Consider the following 21,640-nt stretch of genomic DNA (forward strand, 5'->3'; position numbering starts at 1 on the left):
TACTCTATTTTCTATTCTAACCCTATTAACCCTTACAAATGAAGAGCTTGAGCTTTATATAGAGAGCTCATTTACAATGAATGGCTTGGATTAATTTGAGATCAATGGCCAAGATTTTACAATGGAAACCCTAATTAGGGTTTTTTACAACAAACTCAATTTGGCCAATGAAATTATTATAACATTCTTGACATGACCAATAGATAACAAGGGTAGGTACATCGGAGTTTGTGCATTCGTGGGTGATCTTGATTCATTGAACTTAGACGTGCTGATGTGGAACTCCTTGATTTGGTGAGGTGGTGACTAAGACGCCACCTTCAATCTTGCACTTGTAGACTTGATTTGATTAGTCATTGTGAAGGGATGTTGAGAGATATCTCTTGATACCCAACATTATTCAGTTTGCTTAAAGTGATGATGATGATGAGAAGCAAACTTTTATTAACTCTTTTGAAACTATCTGCTTCTTCAATCATGTTTGATGCAAGTCTTGTGATGACTTTGGTTGATCTTCCTCTTGCTCATGATATACTTTTGAGTGGATGGTGCACTTGGTTGAATGTAGCTCTTCATCGTATTGACTTCAATTCTTGGATTCTCGAAGGGAATTCAAAATTGTAAAACATCCTTCCCTCATGTAGGTTATCCTTCCTTGATTCTCTAGTGCCTTGAGGTAGTTGGATGATTTTTCCTTTGCACTCCTCTAATCTCTCCATGCCAATGTGATAGAATGAGAACCTTGAAGATATCCAACTCTATTGCTTGCAGCTATTGAACATTTGAAATCTTTCAACCTAGTAGCATTTTGAGTCTCCTTCATGTAATTGAGGTGGTGAGAGTCTTTAAACAACTTTGAGATCCTTTCTTCCTTGATGTTCTTGTGTTTGTCGATGAAGCCTCTTGAAAAGGTCCTCCTTGTTTCTTGCTTCATCCCCTGCAAAACAAACAAGCAAGTATCAAATACACTTGATATATAGGTTTTATTAAGAACATATGAAGAGAATTCGCCCTCATGAAGTTTTTTTTTTTTCTCTTGGAGAAGAGCTCTTGAAGTTTACTCCACCCTTGATGTCCATCAAATTGCCCTTAACTTGCCTGTGAACTCACTTTCACTCATTTATCTTCATTCTATGAGCTCAACTTTAAAGCTTTAATAACAAACTACTTTGGGAGAGGCCTCTTTAGGAATTTTGTTGTGAGAGTGGAGCACATGAAGTTCGCTCCGAAACCCCTGCTCATGAAGTTTGCCTTGACTTTGCTTCATATGAAGTGATCTTTGAACTTCTATCTCCCATCTTTTCAACTCAAAATGACCCTTTCCAATCATCAAATCTCTTCCAATGTAGTGGTCTTGTAGTCAATCTTGCAAATTCACCCTCAATTAGGAACATATGAAGTAGAGTTCGCTCCATAACTTTTACACTTGAAATTCGCTCTTGAAGCTCAGAACGTGAAGTTCACTCTTGTATGCTAGAATTCAAAGTTTGCTCCAAATGTGCAACTCATGAAGTTCGCTCATGCATGTCAATTCATGAAGTTGAGGTTTGCTCATGTAGGTTTAAAGATGAAAATTGCTCTAGATGGTGTGCATGCGAAGTTTGTTTCAATCACCTTGCTTATTGTATGAAATTCACTCCAATCTTCTAAGTCATGAAGTTCACCTTTGTAGAAATTCGCTCCAAATCCTCAACTCTTGAAGTTCGCTTAAACTCTCTCAAACATGCAGTTTGCTCTTCTACCTTCGAAGTCATGAATTTTGCTCCATTTCCCTAACTCATGAAGTATGAAATTCGCTCCAAAATGCAAAGTCATGAAGTATGAAATTCGCTCCAAGAGGTGAAGTCATGAAGTTCGCTCCAAACTTGCAACTCATGAAGCATGAAATTCGATCCAATCTCCCTATTCATGAATTTCGCTCCAAAAGTCCAACTCATGAAGTTCAAGTTCGCCCCAAGGGGTGAAGTCATGAAGTTCGCTTGGCATTGAATCCATTCATGGCAATTACTATCGAACATCCTTCATTTCTCTTTCGATTTCGCTCATGTAGGCTTGCTTATATATGCTCATTGATGAAATTCACTCCAAGAGGTGAAGTCATGAAGTTTGCTCCAAAGTGGCAACTCATGAAGTTCGCTCCAAGGTGGCAAGTCATGAAGTTTGCTTGTGAATGCTTGAACATGAAGTGAGTGTGTAAAATTCCCTCTTATTTTTCTTGAATTTTTCCACAATTACGTTCAACACAACACTTGTTATGGTTAGGAAATGAAAACCAAATGCTGCTGAAAGGTAACCCTTCCACTTTCTGATCACCAAGAGCCCAATGTGGGAAGGTGAGAGCATATGGTGACAAAGGGTTCGTTAGCTTTCTAATCCGCTGGAAACTACAATGCAATTACAAAACTGGGCGGCAAGCCAACCCCTTCCACTTTTCAGCGGGATGAAAAACACAAACTTGGCGGTAAACCAGCCAAGGCAACAAAGCATAATAGAACCAAATCACTCTACCGCTTATGCAGCGGGAGGACTTTTAAATGAAACTATCACTCAACCGCTTATCTCAGCGGGAGGACAATATCACTCAACCACTTGCTCAGTGGGAGGACAAAACTGAATTACAAACATACAGGCAGCTAAGCCATCCTCTTCCACTTGTTCAGCGGGAAATACAACATAGAATGAATTGGTCAGTACTACTGAAGCAATTCTTACAATGATAGAAATGTGAAAGAAAATAGAGTGAAGTATATCTTATGAATTCACTAACACATTCTAACCAATAATACTATTGGCTGTTCTGAAATCAAATACAAGGAAAACGTAGAACCAACCATCCTGAAACCCACCAAATTGCTTGTAACTCACTTAAAACCCCATAGAATCATGCCAAATCAAAAGCAAATGAAGCATATGACATAAGCAAACAAAACAATACCTCGAAACTGCAAATGAAGAGCACCAACAACAAGGCATGCATCCCAATGCAATTCTGGAAATGACATTTTTGTTGTAAAGTTTGATGTGCAACTAAAAATTGGAGAGTTCTCAAAATGCCATGCCAATATAGGAGACTTATCGTATCTCTGGTACGCTTCCAACGAGCCCTCACCCAGAATGATGCATTCAACACACAGGCAGCTACGAGAGAAATACACTTTCAGCCGGCACACACCAGCAATACCAAAAAACCAGCAGCACACACAAAACTTCACCAACACACCCAAAAATCACCAAGAAGCTCACAACTACGCACCACAGCTAGGAGTGATGTTTCACACTCAAAACTGGAAGGAAGGATCTAGGAGGTATTCACCCTCGAAGAATGTCTGGAGTCATTCCGACAGCATAACGATATATTTTCTCTGGATGCCAAATGAGGAGCCCAACCTCTGTTTATATAGATTTTCCAATTTGAAATTCAAATGAAACTGCCTCTCAATTTCGCCTCATTCCAATTGCATTTCATTTCATGGTGGACCCAACGTGGCGCCCATTTTCCCAAGTCAAAATCATGCCAAGGAGAGGGGCCACGATTTTTGACATTATAAATTCTTTAAAATATAAAGAATGAAGTCTCCCTTTAATTCTCCACAAAAATCGCCTAGACATGACTTAGGAAAAATATTATATTTTGCACAATTTCCCATAACATCAATAAGTGATAAAATAATTAAATAATAACCTCAGGATAAGGAATAATATTTAATTAAATTGCTTATAGTTCCAGTACCGATTATTAACGGAATCCAGATGAGGCTGAACAATGAGGATCACTGAATTGTGCTGGGACAGGACCAAATCCAGGACTGCCAAAAATAGAATACCCCAAACTGTTACTTACTAAAAATAGTAAGTCATGAAATAATGCTCCAAAAATCATTATCTTCGCAACCAGAGAAAAAGTTTGGTGAGCTTAGCAACTCTGTACCATCCTGACAGCCAAACCCTAACTTACTAAAAATAGTAAGTTCACCTTCCACCCCTGACAAGTCTGGTCATAACTCCAAGGAACATGGGAACCCTTAATTCATCTTTCCACATAGCCTACGGGTCTCCGGAATAGGCGAATGGACCACTGAATGCAACATCACAAGGAAGGGGACATTGTAGAGTGGTTCCAAATTTCCTTCATCTCTTTATCTTCCATTTTGCTTGTGAAGCCTTGAAGGTGATATTCGCTCCAATACCCCAACTCATGAAGTTCTCTCCAAGGTGGCATGTCATGAAGTTCACTTGTGAATGCTTGAACATGAAGTGAGTGGTTCCAAATTTCCTTCATCTCTTTATCTTCCATTTTGCTTGTGAAGCCTTGAAGGTGAAATTCGCTCCAATACCCCAACTCATGAAGTTGGAAATTTCACTCCAAGGAGGCAACTCATGAAGTTGGAAATTCGCTCCAAGAAGGCAAGTCATGATGTTGGAAATTCGCTCCAAATCTTGAACTCATGAAGTTGAAATTCATTCATATGTGCTCATTCATGCAATTCGCTTCAATCTTCCAACTCGTGAAGTTTGCCCTTGAACGTTTGAACATGAAGCAATTGTTTTCAAATCTCCCTCATTCTTCCACTTTTAGCATGAAGAAGTTCGCTCCAATTCTCTCAAGCATGAAGTTGGCTCCAAATCCTAAGTTAATGAAGTGAAGTTCGTTCATCAAGAGTAGCACTTGCAACAAGCCTTTAATTAACAATCGCTCTTCATTTATAATTGAACTCATGATAACTAGACTTTGTAGACTTGCTTCATACTCATGCAACTCCTTTGTTGACTCAAGCTCAAGAGTAAGCTCTTCACATTTCCTCTCTTTTCCTTGTAAAGCACTAAGGACCTTCTTTGCAGTTTCGATGGCATAATCACGATCTATGATCAATTGTATGCACTCTGATTTTAATGTCTCCAAAGAGTCTTTGATGAGTTGCAGATTGGGGAGAGCAACTTCATCCTTAACTCCCTTTTGTCGCTCTTCAATTTGAGCCTTCCAATAGAGTTCTTCTATCAAACTATGTGTATGGTCAAACCTAGATAGAACTCGCACCTCACTCTCAAAGGACCTCATGACTTTATCCTTCCACTCTTGAGCATTTAAAGGTGGTGTACTAGTCATTGGCTGCAACTGAAAATCAGAACTTTGTTTCTTGTCTTTGCTGCCCACAAAGCTGCTCCACGACTCCTTTTCTTCACCACCCACTAGCTGCAATTGCTCAATATCATGAAGAGGATCAGATTCTACTAAATCTTCAACTTTTTGCTTACTACCAACTTCATGAATGGGTGAATCACATTTGCATTTTAGAATCTTTAAACTTTCCATCATCAAAAACCATATGGTCCTCTAACTCTACAACACAATCTGCTTTTTGAGCTTCATCAGGATCAAAGGGAAATTCATCCCACACAGGTTCCTTTTCATCGCTAGATGCCATCATACTTGGATCCCAAGTGCTAAAGGGCTGATTACTTTGCTTAGTTAAAAAGTGCTCACCATAGCTCCAAGTATCATCCAACTTAGATCTTGAATCTTCTCTTAATTTCCACACATTGCTATTCTCACCAAGAGCAATGCTAGAACCAAGTGATGTTTCATCTTCCCACTCAAACAGTGGATTGTCATATGTTTTCACTGTACCCATCTCAAACAATGGGTTATCAATGATCTGGGAAGTATTTCCTTTTTCCAACTTAGACCAACCATCCTGCTGTCCTAAATCTGAAAATTCCAATTTAGGACATTACTCAAAGACTATTAGAATTTGGTCAAGCTCATTCTTCAAACTACGAGTCTCAACCCCATTATTCTGAAATGCAATTTTTGATTGGTCCTCTAAATCTGCCCCTTGAATGTCATCATTTTGGTATATTTTAAACTTATAAAATAGGACAGCCTCTTGGTCATTAAGAACTTCATCATTAGCTGCAATATTTTCAGCTTCATAACATGAATCTCCATCCAACAATCTGTTAATCTTTCCCTCTTGTTTAACATCTTCAATTTTCATTTGCTCTTCCTCTAGAGGCACATGAGTGCATTCAACACTGTCACTAGCTCCATAAGAAACATTAAGAGATTCATCATGCACAACCTCAAATATTGTTTTTTCTTCTTTTTGAATGACAACCTCATCAATGGTAGGTGCATGCATCACCAAAGAGTCTTCATGAAGCACTGTCTCAAAGTTAGGTGTCAAAACACCAACTCCATCATTTGTCTTTGTATTAAAGATATTGTTTTCAGAAACTTCCTTATGTTTGGATTTTGCAAGAACCTTCACGAACCCCATTTTAATATTTGAATCCTTCATCAAATTAATCGATCCTTGCATTAACTCACAAATAGACTTATCTGTAGTAGATTTTCTTCCAAACTCTGATATGCAACAAAAAACCATGACCCAACAGGATGGCAGGGAGAACTTGTGCTCTGATCAATTTGAACACACAGGCTGGCAGGAAAACCAACTCTGATACCACTGTAATATCCCAGTTATTTTTTTTTGTTTTTTAGGCCAATAATAATCATCCACAAATAGATAACCCGTTAAGGTTAGAAAGCATAAACTGAAAACTTGTTGGAAAATGCAACCCTTCCACTTTTTGATCACCAAGTGCCCAATGTGGGAAGGTGAGAGCATACGGTGTTGAGGGGATCGTTAGCTTCAAATAACTGGAAACAATACAATGCTTGGGAGGCAAGCCAGCCCCTTCCGCTTATCCAGCGGGAATGCAAGAAACTTGGCGTTGAACCAGCCAAGAGAAACATACAAAGGCACAAATCACTCAACCGCGATATTTCAACTCTTAAATCACTCAACCGGTTCTTCTCCTGTCTAAGCTCTTAAACTCCTAGGTTGCAGTGCAAATATAGGCCTATGTGCTCGAGTTCACCTTATTCCCCGTACAATCCTAAGCTTTCTCTCTCACTTAGAAGGACATAAATGCTAGCAAGGCAAGAAGACAAGGAGAGAGGGTCCTTATCGGAGACCGGGAGTTTGTGTACAACACAACAAAACTCATGAAGCACATATGAAATATGCATACACTCTCTTTGTTGCCATCATATTTGGAAAACTTGGACTCACTGCGGATTTGGCAGCCCAAAAACTGGACTTGGACTCGGACTTGGCAAAACCTCAGGAAAGAACTCGTCAAATAGGAAAACCATAGTTGTACACACAAAAAAGAAATTAATGCATTTAGAGAACATAAGAGCCATAATTGAAACAATACACATGTCATATGATCTCCAAACACATAATATTTTAAATTTCATCATTCATACTCATAGTTTCAACTTCAAAATGTATAACAAGAGCATAAGTTTATAAATGTTTACAAAATTAGATATAATGATATGTGCAAATGTGAAAAAGTGGAAAACAGCAAACTAAAGACTACATCTTCCTCTTTTCTCTCCTAATATAACTGAATTTTCAGGCCTTCAAACTAGTAGGTGCTGAGGTATCTAAATGATGAGTTGATTCTTCTTCTTCAATATCAAAGTCCTCATCTTCATCCCCCTCCATTTCATCCAATGCTGCTGCTTCTGCTTCTTCTGCTGCTCCTCTCTCTAATTTTGCAAGATCTTCTTCAGTAAGGAGAACATCATCACCATCATTTTGTTCATTGATGTTCCAATCACCATATGGATTGGTTTCATCCAAGTCAATGGCCTCATGTGAAACACCCTCCACCTTTCTACTGTGAAGGCGAAGATTGTATCAAATGAAGACAAGATCATTGAGGTGCTTCTGGGTCAACCTATATCTCTTCTTCGTGTGATTGTTCTCAAATAAACTCCAATTCCGTTCACACCTAGAAGCATTACATGGCTGGGACAAAACACGGACGACTCCAATTCCGTTTACCTAGATGTCTTTTGCTGCTTTTATCTTGTTTTCTCACCTTCTTCAAACCCTACAGACCTATTTTGAGCAATAACAAATGACTGAAATAAGAAAAAGTGATTAAAAAGTGCTTTAAGTCTGATTGTGCGTTTCCAGCAAATGCCGAGAGTCCAGATGGAGGACTCATGAGTCTTGATATTAGACTTGTGCTGAGTCCGCTGCAATAAATTGTGAGTTTGTTGAATAGACTTGCCTGGACTCAGCTCGTGAGTCCGTGGCAAGTACTTGGCCCACCAACGGACTTGGAGTCTTGGTGAGTCCACGGCGAGTCCGTAGATTTTTGGAACTATGGTTGCCATAACTAAAACTAGGAAATGAATATGCAAGAGCATGAGAAAAGAAATCAAATAAAGAACCCTAAAGAATATGAAAATAATTTCAAGAAAGTAATCAATGAAGAAGGGACTTGGTGTACCAGCTATGTTGACAAGGAGGAACCCTTGCTTCCTACAATCCAACAGTTCACAGTTAAATGTTTCTGTATAGTTGTTCAACCCTCTTTATAAAAACTCACAAATTTGGGGAACCTCTCTATAAATAACTTTTGTGATAAATGGTACCATGGATGGATGCAATACAATTTGTTATCAACCTGCCCTTTCTTGATCTGGTATTTTTCAAACTGTAGCATCGAAGGGTCTTTGGAAGGTTTCAAAGATGGAAAATTAGACAGTACCTTCTATTTAACCATTTTAATACACTCTTATATTCTTGTGTTTGAGGAAGTTAATTACAATAGGCTCTTATACAAGCATATATACACAATAAACATAAGCATATAAATAAATATTTTAAATTTATTTGGTATATTTGGGGTCCATATATTTTAAAAATTTAATATATATTTTCATTCTAATTGTTTGTTTCATACGCTAGTCATCACTTACATATGCTTGAAAGTTTGAAACTATGCCTTTTTATGCTTTGAAAATATTATTTTCTTTGCAGGGAAAACGAGATTTGTTTGACTTTTCAAATGATACTATTCCACTAGTGTGCATACGTTATGGAGGACCACCTCTTGCAGAACTAGCAGGTAAAACATCTGAAGCTTGATGATTAAAATTTTGAGTTATATCCTACTTCATATTTTTTTATAAAAAATCATCTGATTTGAATAATTTTCTGTTCATTCCATTGGAATTTCGATGAGTATCATGTTTCTTGTTTTCTTTAATCACTCCCCAATTTGAATTTCTAGAAACTACTTGAAGAGATTATACAATCAGAGTTCAATAAACTAATATTATATGCAATCCTTGCCAGTAACTAACATAATGCAACATTAGCTTCCTCTATGGTTGATTTTAAGGACACAATAAAGAATCGATGAAAAGGTTGTTTTACAATCTTCCCATTATAATATGCTTAGCACACAAGGTTCACACAAAGTTATATTATGATTAGTGACATTTGACAATAAATTACCCTTCAAAGAGTTGTTGACTATTGGAATAAGAAAACCAAACCTTGAACTGCGAAGAGTTTGGTAGCTTGAGTGGCTTAGAACCCCAGCAAGTTTTGCATGATTGTGTGAAGCTCCTCAGTTTGAGTCCTATTTGCTCAATGGAAGATAACATCATATTAGAGCTAGACTAGGACACTGTGGCCTGCAAGGGGTTGTTGGAAGAAAGCAAAGAAGTTGAGAGTATCTCTGCCAAGAATAGTCACAAGAAGGTCCCACTTTTGAGTTCTAGATGGTTCATGGAAAATAACATTCATGCATCCATGTCATAACTCTCTTTATAGGGAAACAAGACAACTTTGTGCCTAAAGCTTCCCAACTATCGCTAGAGCCAAGGCTTAAAAGCCAATGTTTTTTAAGTTCTCCCCTTCTTTGAATTGAGTATCCAATTATTTCTCATCTCTACATATGTTCCTAAAAGGTTTTTGTTGTGTGTGTCGCACACACCCCATTTTGTTGACAGGGACCCCCTGTTTTTGGCCCGTCGGAGAAAGGGCTCTGTAGATTAGAATCGAACTTTTAGTTGCCTCTGCATAAGTCGTAAACCCACCAAAATACTGAGAAATATCCAATAAAGTGAAACTCAGGTGTATTGAAAAAAGAAATTGTTGTTTTCATCAACTTGAAAATGATCTTGAGCATATGCCGATGCAGTGATATGGGCCAAAACCAAAGGTCTTGGGCTCTGTCATTTCCTTTTGAAATACCAACAAAAATGTTGAAGTTGCCCTTTGCATAATTGTCTCCAAATTGCCGAGAAACCACCGATTTCAGGCCGATTTCAGGTTTGTTAAAAAGCCAGTGCTTTGTTTTTATTTTTTTGCCCTGTCATTTCTCGTAAAAAATACCAGAGAATAAATGAATGTTTTTAATTACGTCCATGAGGCCAAGAGATGATAGGTGCTAAGAATTGAAACAAGAGAAATAAGTTTGAATGTGTTTTAAAAAAAAAATGATTAAACACAAAATACCTTTCACATATCAAGCCTAGCAATATTAGTTCGAATACCAAAAAATACACCAAAATTCTCCCCCAAAAATGTCAATGAAAAAACGATCAAAGGAGGAGTCGGTTTGGGAGTGGGCTTCATGGTTTTTAAATATAGGCGATATTTATATCACCCTTGCATTTGCCTAAAAGGAATTGAAGTGAAAAGGGGAGGCGATTTGAACTAAGTTCTGGCGTTATAGCATCTAAACGCTTTTTGCACTTTCATTCGCAATTGCCGAAATTTCCACTTAAATGTGAAATGGTAAGTTAAAAGAAATAAGGGAAGGGAATTTGGTAATTTTTTAGCACTTTACCTTCGAAATGCTGAACCTTTTCCTTATTAGGCTTAGTGCCAAACAAAAGAAAGAGGGGAGTTTGATAAGATGTGGGGTTCAAAGAATAAAATGCTTTTCACATCTTCACTTTAATCTCCCAAACTTTTTCCTGTATTTGAAATAAGTGTGAAGTGAAAAAGAGGAATTTGAAGGAGTTAGGTGCCAAACTCAAGCGTTGGCATTCTTTTTGGCACTTTTGCTCCAAATCGTCAAAGTTTTCCCTAAAAAGGAAAACATTAAGTGAAAATATAAAGGTAACTTTTTGGCACTTTTGCTCCAAATTGCCGAAGTTTTCCCTAAAAAGGAAAACATTAAGTGAAAATATAAAGGGAACTTTTTGGCACTTTTGTTCTAAATTGCCTAACTTTTCCCTTTAAAGTGGTGTGATCTTAAGTCAAATGTTCAATGAAGTTAAAGGAGGTTTGAATTGTTTTAAAAGTAAACATCTTTCATTTTCGAAGCCCAACGTTGCCTTGACAACATTTATTATTTGGTAAAATTACTTAAATTTTTCGAGGTGATTGATTCAAGTTGAACTCGCTTTTGTAGATTGATGCCGTTGCAAAGACCCAGGGGAAGCTTAAAAATCATATTGAAGAGTGCCAAGTTTGAAGGATAAAAGATGCAATGCGCAGGATCAAAATGGTGATCACAGAGCATTGAAGAGTGTGCCATAAAATCTGGACAAAAGTGATGATGTTCCAAATTTCTTGGAGGCATCAATAAAACCACTCAAAATGCTACAAGAAATATGCAGATTCAGAAATGCACAACAAGAAACAACTGAAAATCAAGCTGTAAAGGCCAAAGTGCTTTATTGTAATATAACTACCCGTGTTCCCCATTAATGCATTTAAAACAATGGGTACGCAGGTCAGTTATTCCTCAGCTGCCTGATTTGCCAAATTGATGTAGAACAGTGGCTGATAGTTGAGGCAATGGTTGAAAGTGGCAACCAAGAAGTTATAAGAATTAATAGGCATGGGTTAAAGTTGCCAGGTTTCTAGAAGGCAGATTGTAGTTGTCAGATGTTTTAAATCCTAGCCTTCGAATTGTAAAGTCTATAAAAGGCCAATGCCTCTCTTTGTAAAGGGTTAAAAAAAAGGTTAGAATTTTAGAGTTAGATAGCCAACAAGTTAGAAGTAGCTATAGTTAGCAAATTAGGAGTAGAATAGGACTGTTGTAGGAAATTGTTGTAACAGCAGTTGAAAGCAATATATGAACATTGAAGTATGGTGTTTGTTATTTTGTTTTGTTCTGTTTGCATGGTTTCCCTTCAACTGGTTAAGTAGAGTTCAGTGATTTTAATGATGAAATGTGGGGGTATTTTATTTTATTTTAGGTTCATACCATTGGGGACCTGCTGATTGTAGGTCACCATGTATGAAAATTTGAAAGATCTTCCAAAATCCAGAATTTGCGTTATGATTCCTAGGGACCTGAAACCACTCTCAAACATCCTGACAATATATATGAAATATAACTTAAATGTTATATTTCATATATATACATGTCTTAAATTGGTAGAAAACATCAAATTCCTCCTTCATGGCCAAAATCAGCCCAAGCATTCAGCTGGGCGCCAAAATGGAAGGGTCATGGAGGATTCAACATTTGACAAAATTCCTCCTCCATAGTGAAATTCCGCCCAAACACTCAACTGAGCGCCAAAATGGAGGGGTCATGGAGGATTCAACATTTGACAAAAGTCCTCCTCCACAATGAAATTCCGCCCAAACACTCAACTGGGCGCCAAAATGGAGGGGCCACGAAGGATTCAACATTTGATGAAATTCCTCCTCCACAGTGAAATTCCGCCCAAGCCATGATCAAAGCGCCAAAAGGGAGGGGTCATGGAGAAATCAAAAGTTGATGAATTCCTCTGCACATGGAAATAGCGTGCTAGACTAATGGAAAACGCCAAATTGAGGGGTGCTTGGAGGCATGGAAAATGATCAAATTCCAAGACATGGTGAATTCCATGCGTAAGCTTGAAAATTGAAAATTTGTCTAAGGCATGAAAATCCAAGGGTCAAGGAAGAATGAAAAGCAGAAATCCCCTCGAGAAATGTTTTTGAAATTTCCATTTTGAGACACCAAATCTTATCAGAATCCAATTTTTTTTGCAGATTTGGACTCGTGGGAGAATTCTCTCTCTCCTGGACTTGAAACCCTAATTTGTGGAAAATTCCTAAAAAATAGGAGATGGTGGAAAATCATTAAAAACCTTCTCCAAGCAAGGAAAGTGTAATGTCCCTACTAGTTGGAGATTATTGTCCTGCAAAACAAATTGTTAGAATACAACATATAAATATATATATATATATATATATATATAAACCATTTTTAATTTGCAATCTATCTTTAATACTTAATTAACATAATCATAATTTTCATCTAATAAAAAGGATACGAATGCCATATGAAAGTATGTCCTTAGGCGGCCGTGAAGCTCGCCTTCTTGGAACCCCTTGGTTCCAAGCCCTCCAGGAAATCGAAGATGAGTTCGAATCCTGTCTAACACCCAATCCATCCAGGAAATCGAAAGTTAATTCGATTCCTATCTTGGATGTAACCTCTTACACCCAAGCCATCCAGGAAATCGAAGGTTAATTCGATTCCTATCTTGGATGTAACCTCTTACACCCAAGCCATCCAAGGAAGACCATATGTCAATTCCTTGCCTTGGATGATGCATCCCATCATCCAAGTCCTTAGGGGGGACCGGTCAGATACGCCTCTTTTTGGATGAACTTAGTCAACCAAGCCATATATATGCATATAGATATTCAGTATATATTGCCTACCAGGGATTATCATAATCCCTGAATTAGGCTAAGGAAATTTCCTCCCAATAGCCTCCATCATATAGCCACATTATTCATATAACATCCTACAATTCATTATCATTTTGCAATCCATAAATTAAGCCTACATTTACATGATCCTACATACATATAAATATCCTGCATACATATATATATACACTGCATACATACATATATATATATATACCGCATACATACATATATATATTTAAGTTTAGGTAGTATTACACTATATGTTTCACTACAGAATAGTTCTTTATAAGATATTAGTTGACTAATCAACCTTTGTATAAACACATATAAAATAAATAAATCAGATTATATTCCCTATAATATAAATTACTTTCCCTACCCATTTACTAAGTCACTAGTCAATAAATCAGATTATATTCCCTATAATATAAATTACTTTCCCTACCCATTTACTATCATTATTCCACTTAGTAACTGTAGTGGCAGACAGATCTGATTTGCGTCAGATCTGGTCTGCCACAGTATATGAAATTGTTTAGTATGAATGCCTTAGTCTTAGTATCTTTGTAGTTTATGATAATATTATTAATATTACATTCTGCATACAACATTATCGGGTTTCATGTGCCTCATATATTAAGCATACTTACTAAACACATCCCCCCATGCATACCACCCAAAACAAGGATACTGCCTGTAAATTCATAACAGTTCTGATCTGATCTGATCCATGCTGCGAGAAAGTTTATATTTATTTTCTTTTTCTTTTTTTCCGTACACACCATACCCCTTTTCCACCTGATTCTATTTTCTTATATATCTTTCATGTAACCATTCATGAAAAGGTCACATCTTTTTGAAACCCAAAGGTCGTGACTATAAGTGCATCTCTCTTGATTATATCGATTCGATAACTATGGGTCATGTTTTATTACTTTTAATTATTGATACCTGATTCTCTTGTTTTAATATGACTATCGGTTTTAATATTAATAAACCATCGATAATTCTTTTTAATGGTTTTGTTTGCCATCAATTCTATTTATTATACTTACTATTAGACTTTAAGATATTCACCGATTATGGTCATGCATAGCTATCGATACCTTTGTTTTAGTGTTCTCCAATTAATATCGTATCTTTTCACATGATTCTCATTATACCAATCACTATAGTTTATTACTGAATTTATTTAATATGACATGATCATTGTAATCTGGAAATCACCATAACCTGATATGTAATGTTACTTACTTATTTATTTATATTATTTTTTTTATTTGAATATTTCAAGAATATTATTAGTAATAAATATTAATAGAAATTAATTAAATAATACATTTAATAAATAAATAAATTCCAAATAAAAATTTGTTATTATTATTATTATATTAATTAATAATAATAATTACTTCATTTAGGATGTATATAACGATCAAGGAGGGGACATGACAGAAAGTTGAAGAGACTTCAAGAAAATTCTTCTTGAATCAAATTTTTTCTCTCCAATAATTCTAGATGTGCAGGTGCGGATATACGACAGTGGGGTCCACTTGCATGGCGAGGATCTATTAAACATATGGCAGTAGGGTGGTGCATTCATTACCAGAATATTTGACCAAATGGCGACCCGGTTATTGGATGTTGAATTTATGGCAGATTCCTTTTGCATTCAGTCGCTGCATGTGGAAATGATGGAGAATTCATGACATAATGGGGTGATTTTTGCATGGATGAATATTCAACACATGTTGGACAAATTTGAAAGAGGTGGTACATTTAATGCGCAATGGATGCTATTTTGGGTACTTTTGAATTAATTGTATAAGGGCATGATGGGTTATTAATTGTTGATTCCCACCTTGTTGCATTATGTGTGGGGAACCTTTTAGGGAGAAACCCTAATTAGGGTTTTGCATGTAGCTAAGGCCAGAGGCCTATATAAAGGGGTGACCCCCCTTATCTGTAAAAGGAGGGAGACTTGTATGAAATTGTTGCGATAAGTTTTGAGATAATAACAGTGAAACATTGTTCTTTGATGGTGTCCACTTAAGTTATTTTTTCAAAACTTGCATGGTTTCACCTTCCTCACTTAGAGTAGAATTTTATTTTATCAGTTGTTAGATAAAGTGCTTTGATTTCAATGGAGAATGTAATGGAGTTTGATGCATTTCCATGGTTCATACTTTTTGCAACTTGCTGATTGTAAGTTGCAGTGTAAAGTTAGCCTGAACCCCCAAATTTGTGCTAAGTTCGATTGTGAATAATCGTTTGGATTGCGCTGTGTTGGGTATTCAGATGCACTTTTCTCAATGTGAAAGTCCTCCAACATCCTCAAAAGATTGCACCGGTTCTTGCGGAGTTGTAGTTGATCTTGGCGAAGCAAAGCTTGGTTTGTTTGGAGTTTGTCCACTAAAGCATTAACTATTCATATCATGGCCCTAAGGAATAGATTTAATTCCTTCTAAACCCTTTCCCTTTTACTTTCAGTTCATTTTAGTCCGTTCGAAGCAACAACATCGCAGAATTGCTATATTCGATGATGGAGTTCCAGCCACAACAAAGAAGTGAAAGAATGATGCAAACGTAAGGCCCCTTGGATTACCAACAATCACGTCAGCCAACTGAGTCACGTCCGTAGCATAAAGGAACTGTTATCACAAAAGCTTGCACCCTTGCTAAGCTATCAACTCAGCAACCTTGTGAAACATGCAAACAACCCCGAAGTGTGGGACCTTGCGCGTGGGGTTGAATCTCCGCAGAAGGCCAGCTTCCTTCTTCAAATAGGTGCAGGTGTTGAACCAAATCAACACTTCAAAACTAACTCCTAAGCCTATCCTAACAACTTGCAGAGGTAAAGGGAAGACAAAATTGCTTGAAATAAAAGGAGGTGATGCACCAAGAAGAGATTGTTTCTCTCCCTACCAAAATGACACAAAGAATTAACTGAAAACACCTAGGAAATGCACAAACTTCAATTGTATAAGTGATCCCAATACGTGTGTGGAGGTTAGAATTTGCTAGGTGTCAAGAGGGCAGAAGGATTCCCACAAGTCACACTCAGAAAACAAGCTAACACAACATACATGTGAAAGAAAATCACAAACCTACACTTATAATGGAGGTAAGAACACATACACAGCATGCATAAGTTGAAAGAAGGCAAGAATGGTAATCTTCAATTAATTCGAGGTCAAAAGCCAATCTTACAGTTGCAGAAATGCAAAAAAGATTACAAGTCTTCAAGAGAAGAGAAGAGCATAAGAATAGCTCAAGGCAGTAGGGAGAGAACCCTTTACAATGAGGCTTAATAGCCTTATATAGAGAAATGGGTTATAATGGTGATCATGACCCCTATATGTCAGTCTGGAAGTGCAGGGAAGTGCATGCACTTGACTTGTACATGCAAGCAACCTAGCCATACCTCCAAAGGCAATTTTGAGGAAGATAGATTGACTGACCTTCCAAAGTCAGACATGACATAAGTCACCTAGCATGGCCTTGTACCTTCCTTGATGGAAATCCTTTCAAAAACACTTAATGCACCCTTGTGGCTCCACAAAAGAAAGTGTACAAGTCACCAAGTTGTCGGAGCATTAAAAGCCTTGAGTGTCGATCATGCCATCCGAAAGTGCCACTAGTCAGAAGTAAGCCCGGAGACTTCGGAAGCTCGAACTCTCGAAGTGAGGAAGACAAGGGAAGAACTTTAGAACCTTAGGGTTCCGGATACTTCGGAAGCTCTAGAGAGAAAAGGCAAAAGGGGAAGGAACTTCAGAACCTCGGGGTTCCGGGGAGAAGAAGGAAGAAGGGGGAGGAGTGAAACTCGGGGTTCAGGGGGTTTCGAGAAAGGCAAGGGAGGGGAACTTCGTAATCTCGGGATTTCGGAGTTCCGGGGAACTGAGCAAAGCAACTTGGGAGCCTCGAGGTTTCGGAGTTCCGGGATAGAGAGAGGAAAGGGGCTAAAGAGAGAAGGGGAACTTCAAAACCTTAGGGTTTCGGAGTTCCGGGATAGAGAGAGGAAAGGTGCTAAAGAGAGAAGGGGAACTTCGGAACCTCAGGGTTCTAGAGTTCCGGGCAAGGATAGAAGAAAGGCTAGGAACTTCGAACCTCGGGGTTCTGAAGTTCCGAAGAGGGAAGGAGAAAAGGGGCAAGGAACTTCGGAACCTCGGGGTTTCGGAGTTCCCGGGGTAAAAGAGAGAAAGGCTAAGGAGAGGAGGGGCTAAGCTAGGGAAAGAACTTCGGAACCTCGGGCTTCCGGAGTTCCGGAGAAACTGGAGAAAAGCTAAGGGAAGGAAGGGAACTTCGGAACCTCGGGGTTCCATAGTTTCAGAGAAGGAAGAAAAGCGGCTAAGGCAAAGAACTTCTGAACCTCGGGGTTTCGGAGTTTCAGGGAAGAAGAAAAGGCCAAGGGAGGAACTTCCTTCGGACAAGGCAACACTTCACACTTCATGATTCTTCTCTCCTTGATCAATTGGGGCCGCGCTGGTCCATGGAACATATCTCTGATCGGTTCTCACTGATGGACGAAGGGTGTCATAAAATGACAACAGGAACCTTGGAGTCGATTGTTTGAACTTCTTGCAATCTTAGCATGCAATCACACTTTGATCAAGAGAGAGTGAAGTGACCGTTAGGCAACTTTATCCTGTGTTTGACGCAGTCATAAAAAAACATGTCAACACTTGGTGGTTGGGATTTTGATCAGTGTCCTCATGAGCAAAGCTTCTCCAGTCTCAGGTGCTGCTTGTAATGAAGGTGAATTCACACTTTCTGACTCTTCCTCATGAACAATTTGTGTCCTCCTTTCTCCTCCATATGAGCTTGTGCTTGTTTTGTCTGGACATCTCCAAGAAGGGTGACCAACTTGGCCACATTGAAAGCACTTCCCTTAGAATGTGTTCGATCCCCTTACTTGATTTCCAAATCTGCCACTTGTGTTAGATCTCCTACCCCTAAATCCACCTCGTTGCTCATTGGTTTGTTCTTGCTGACAACTAGTCACCCCTTGATGCTTTTGGAATTGCGTTCTACCTCCTCCAAAGTTTCCTCTTCCTCTATTATTCTTTCCTCTACCTTTGGTTTGCTGCTCCTACCTCCTTTTAACCTTGTCTTCTGCTCTCGTGGCTAACTGAAAACATTCCTCTACACACCTAGGGGTAGTTAGGCTCAACTCATCTTGTATGCTATGTCTCAACCCATTTACATACCTTGCTATTTTCTCCACTTCATCTTCATGGTGCCCTGGCCTCAGGCTCAATTTACGGAACTCCTCTGTATATGTCATCACATCCATTTCTTTTTGCTTTAAGTTCTGCAACCTCTTAAAAGTTTGGACCTCATAATCACCCGGTAGAAATTGGGCCTTCACCTTTGCTACCATTCTGTCCCAAGTGTTAATCTTGGGCTTTCCTCTTCTCATCTTATCTGACTGAGTGTAATTCCACCAAGTCAGTGCTGACCCCTTCAACTTAGTCTTGGCTAGCTTCACCTTTTGGTCCTTTGGAACCTCCTTGAAGTCAAAATAGTTATCAAGGGCATCTATCCGATCTAGTACCTCCTCATTATCCACCTTGCCACTATACATTGGCAAGTCGAATTTCATGTCAGAATGGTCTCCTTTGACAGCCTTGAGCATCGTCAGAAACTTTTTCTCTTTCGGCCCCAACTGTTTTTCTTGGGGTACATTTTGGGGAGCTTCATTTCCTCCCTCACCTACTTCTTCTTCCTCCGAGTCACTAGTTTCAGAAGTTTGCATCTAACAATCCCCTGCTACCGTATGCTCTCACCCTCCCATCTTGGGCTCTCGGTGATCAAAAAGTGTAGGGTTCCTTTCAGCTGGTTTAGATTTCATTATTCTAACCCTAACCGGTGTTGGTGTGTTTGCAAAATTGTTAAAAAAAAAATAAAAAAATGTTGGGGATATTACATAATAACATAAACCATAATTGAGAAACACAAAGCAAGAATCCACACAACCATAACACCAAGATTTTTACGTGGAAACCCGGAAAGGGGAAAACCACGGTGGGATTGAGTACCCACAATATTATTATACTATGGCCAGTAGTAGAACAATATTACAAAAAGTGGAATGCACTTGCATTCAGGCTCACTGCCTAGAGCTCACTGCCTAGAGCATCTATCATTCACCAATCTTTACCGGAGTCACCAGAACAGTGCCATTTGCCAACAAATATCATCAGGTAAACATTTTTTGAGTCATTACTTCTGGGGCCTAGGCTCAGTTATTATTCGTTTGACTTAGTTAAGGAGAGAATTTGCTTGTAACACAGCTTGCAGGTTGATGAAATCTTTATGTCCACAATTTTCTGTAAGGTGTATTCCTTCAAATAAAAGAAGTCTGATATTGCTAGTGACTATAGGACTGAAAATATACACAATTGCAGAACATTGCATGGAGAACATCACACATGTTAAACACATTGTAGTATGGAGGAAATGACACATAAAAACAGAAAAAGACTCATTTATCCATGACGTGAGGTCTCAGTGCCCTTGGTAAACTTAAACAATAATATATTGATAAGATCTACTTACAGTACATTGATCAGATGGCATATCACTGATATTATCTGCAAGAGGGATACAATATGAATAGGTGTCGAGGAGAAATGGGTGCAACATTTTGCTTGCCCCAGCCAACTGGAACAACCTAACAAACAAAATTTAAAGAACATTCCTACTGCCAATCCAACTATTTAATAAACACAATAATACACTCCTTTTTATTCATTTATAATGATTCTTTATTAGTAATAATGATACCATGAAGAGTGAACATGGTGCTTATTTCTCTTGTTCGAAAGACACCCTTTGCAAAATCTTGCCCTTAATTCAATGGTGCAGCTTCTGTTGAATGGAAGAAGGAATTTCTAGATACAATATGGCAAATTTGAAGATCCTTGTTATACTTATTTTGTATGTCTAAAACTGAATTTTCTCTTTGTTTGTTAGAATTCAAAGTAAGTGAGATGAAGTTGGGAGTCTGTCTTTTATCATTAATTTCAAGAGTTTGTTTGAGGATTGTGAAGATTTGCCTGGTTTATAGGACAAATGCAGTTTTTTATTTCCATGAAATGCAATTATATTAATAATAATTAATAAAAGTTGACTCAGATGTAAGAGATTTTTCTTTTTTTCTTTTTATCAAACACACTAAGTAACAATTGTCTTTTAGCATCTGTTTTCTTGTATACATCTTCCAACAGGCAAAGAGATTTGGAATCTTAGAATTTATATTCATTACTTTTTTGTCTTTGCAGTAAAATCAGAATCATTTACAGCTCTTTCTGATGGATATGTGCATAATATGTCAAATATGGGACATTGTACCTTATTTCAGGAAAGCATGAGAGTCAACTTGACAGAAGAACAGGTTTTTAGCCTCTCCTTGTTAAGTTCAGCTTGAGATAGAAAATAATGCTTTCCATAAATTATGGACTCCAAGTTTTGTAGACACCTAAAATTGACCACGTTTGATCAATTTACCCCTAATTCAACCAATTTCTTATCCTCTATATTAATTAAATAATACCCTATTATTTAGTTAATATTTCAATCATCTCAACCTTCATCCTAATATATTTCTTCTATTATCCCTAAGTCCTAGCCAAAGTAAATAATTACCTTTAATTATTTACTCTTACTCTTATCCCTTTCTAAAAATTAAACATATAATTCTATTTATTTAAGCATTTGCACACACTTAATCCTTGATTAAGTGTGCTCAACCCCTCCCCATCACGTTGAGCACGTGCCCTTGTACATGTGACATGGCTTTAGTACCATGTGTCTTTCTTCCTCAATTGCTTTATTCCCCTTCAATTCTTTTTAAACAACTCTTTTTCACTCATTGGTTCCATGATGGACAACCCAAACAGGCTAGTAGGAGAGACCAGTTTTGATACCACTATAAAGACCTTTAGTAATATTTTCCATCAAATTAGCAACAAGTTTCACTTTCAGTGAATAGGTATTTTGTCAAATATTTTGCATGCATGAAAAGTGAAGGGTTTAGAGTATTCTCTGTTTGCAATGCTTTTATTTAATGTTCACCATAACACTTGACATTCATAAACAAGATAGAAATGACTGTACTATTCGAAACAGAAAACAACACAGTACTT

The 21,640-nt window shown here is 37.8% G+C and overlaps 1 protein-coding gene across 4 annotated transcripts in view; it reads left to right on the top strand.

Annotated features, from left to right (window-relative positions):
- The window catches only part of LOC131032384 (uncharacterized), a 128,107-nt gene that overhangs the window by 55,277 nt on the left and 51,190 nt on the right, over positions 1–21,640 (top strand). For 3 of the 4 annotated variants that reach the window (XM_059210758.1, XM_059210759.1, XM_059210760.1), the window contains 2 exons: positions 8,850–8,937; positions 20,777–20,889. In XM_059210758.1, coding sequence (XP_059066741.1) covers positions 8,850–8,937; positions 20,777–20,889 — 201 coding nt within the window. The remainder of the gene's footprint in view (positions 1–8,849; positions 8,938–20,776; positions 20,890–21,640) is intronic. The other variant, XR_009358777.1, reaches the window with a different exon arrangement.

This window comes from Cryptomeria japonica, chromosome 8, assembly GCF_030272615.1.
Source record: "Cryptomeria japonica chromosome 8, Sugi_1.0, whole genome shotgun sequence".
NCBI classification, from domain to species: Eukaryota; Viridiplantae; Streptophyta; class Pinopsida; order Cupressales; family Cupressaceae; genus Cryptomeria; species Cryptomeria japonica.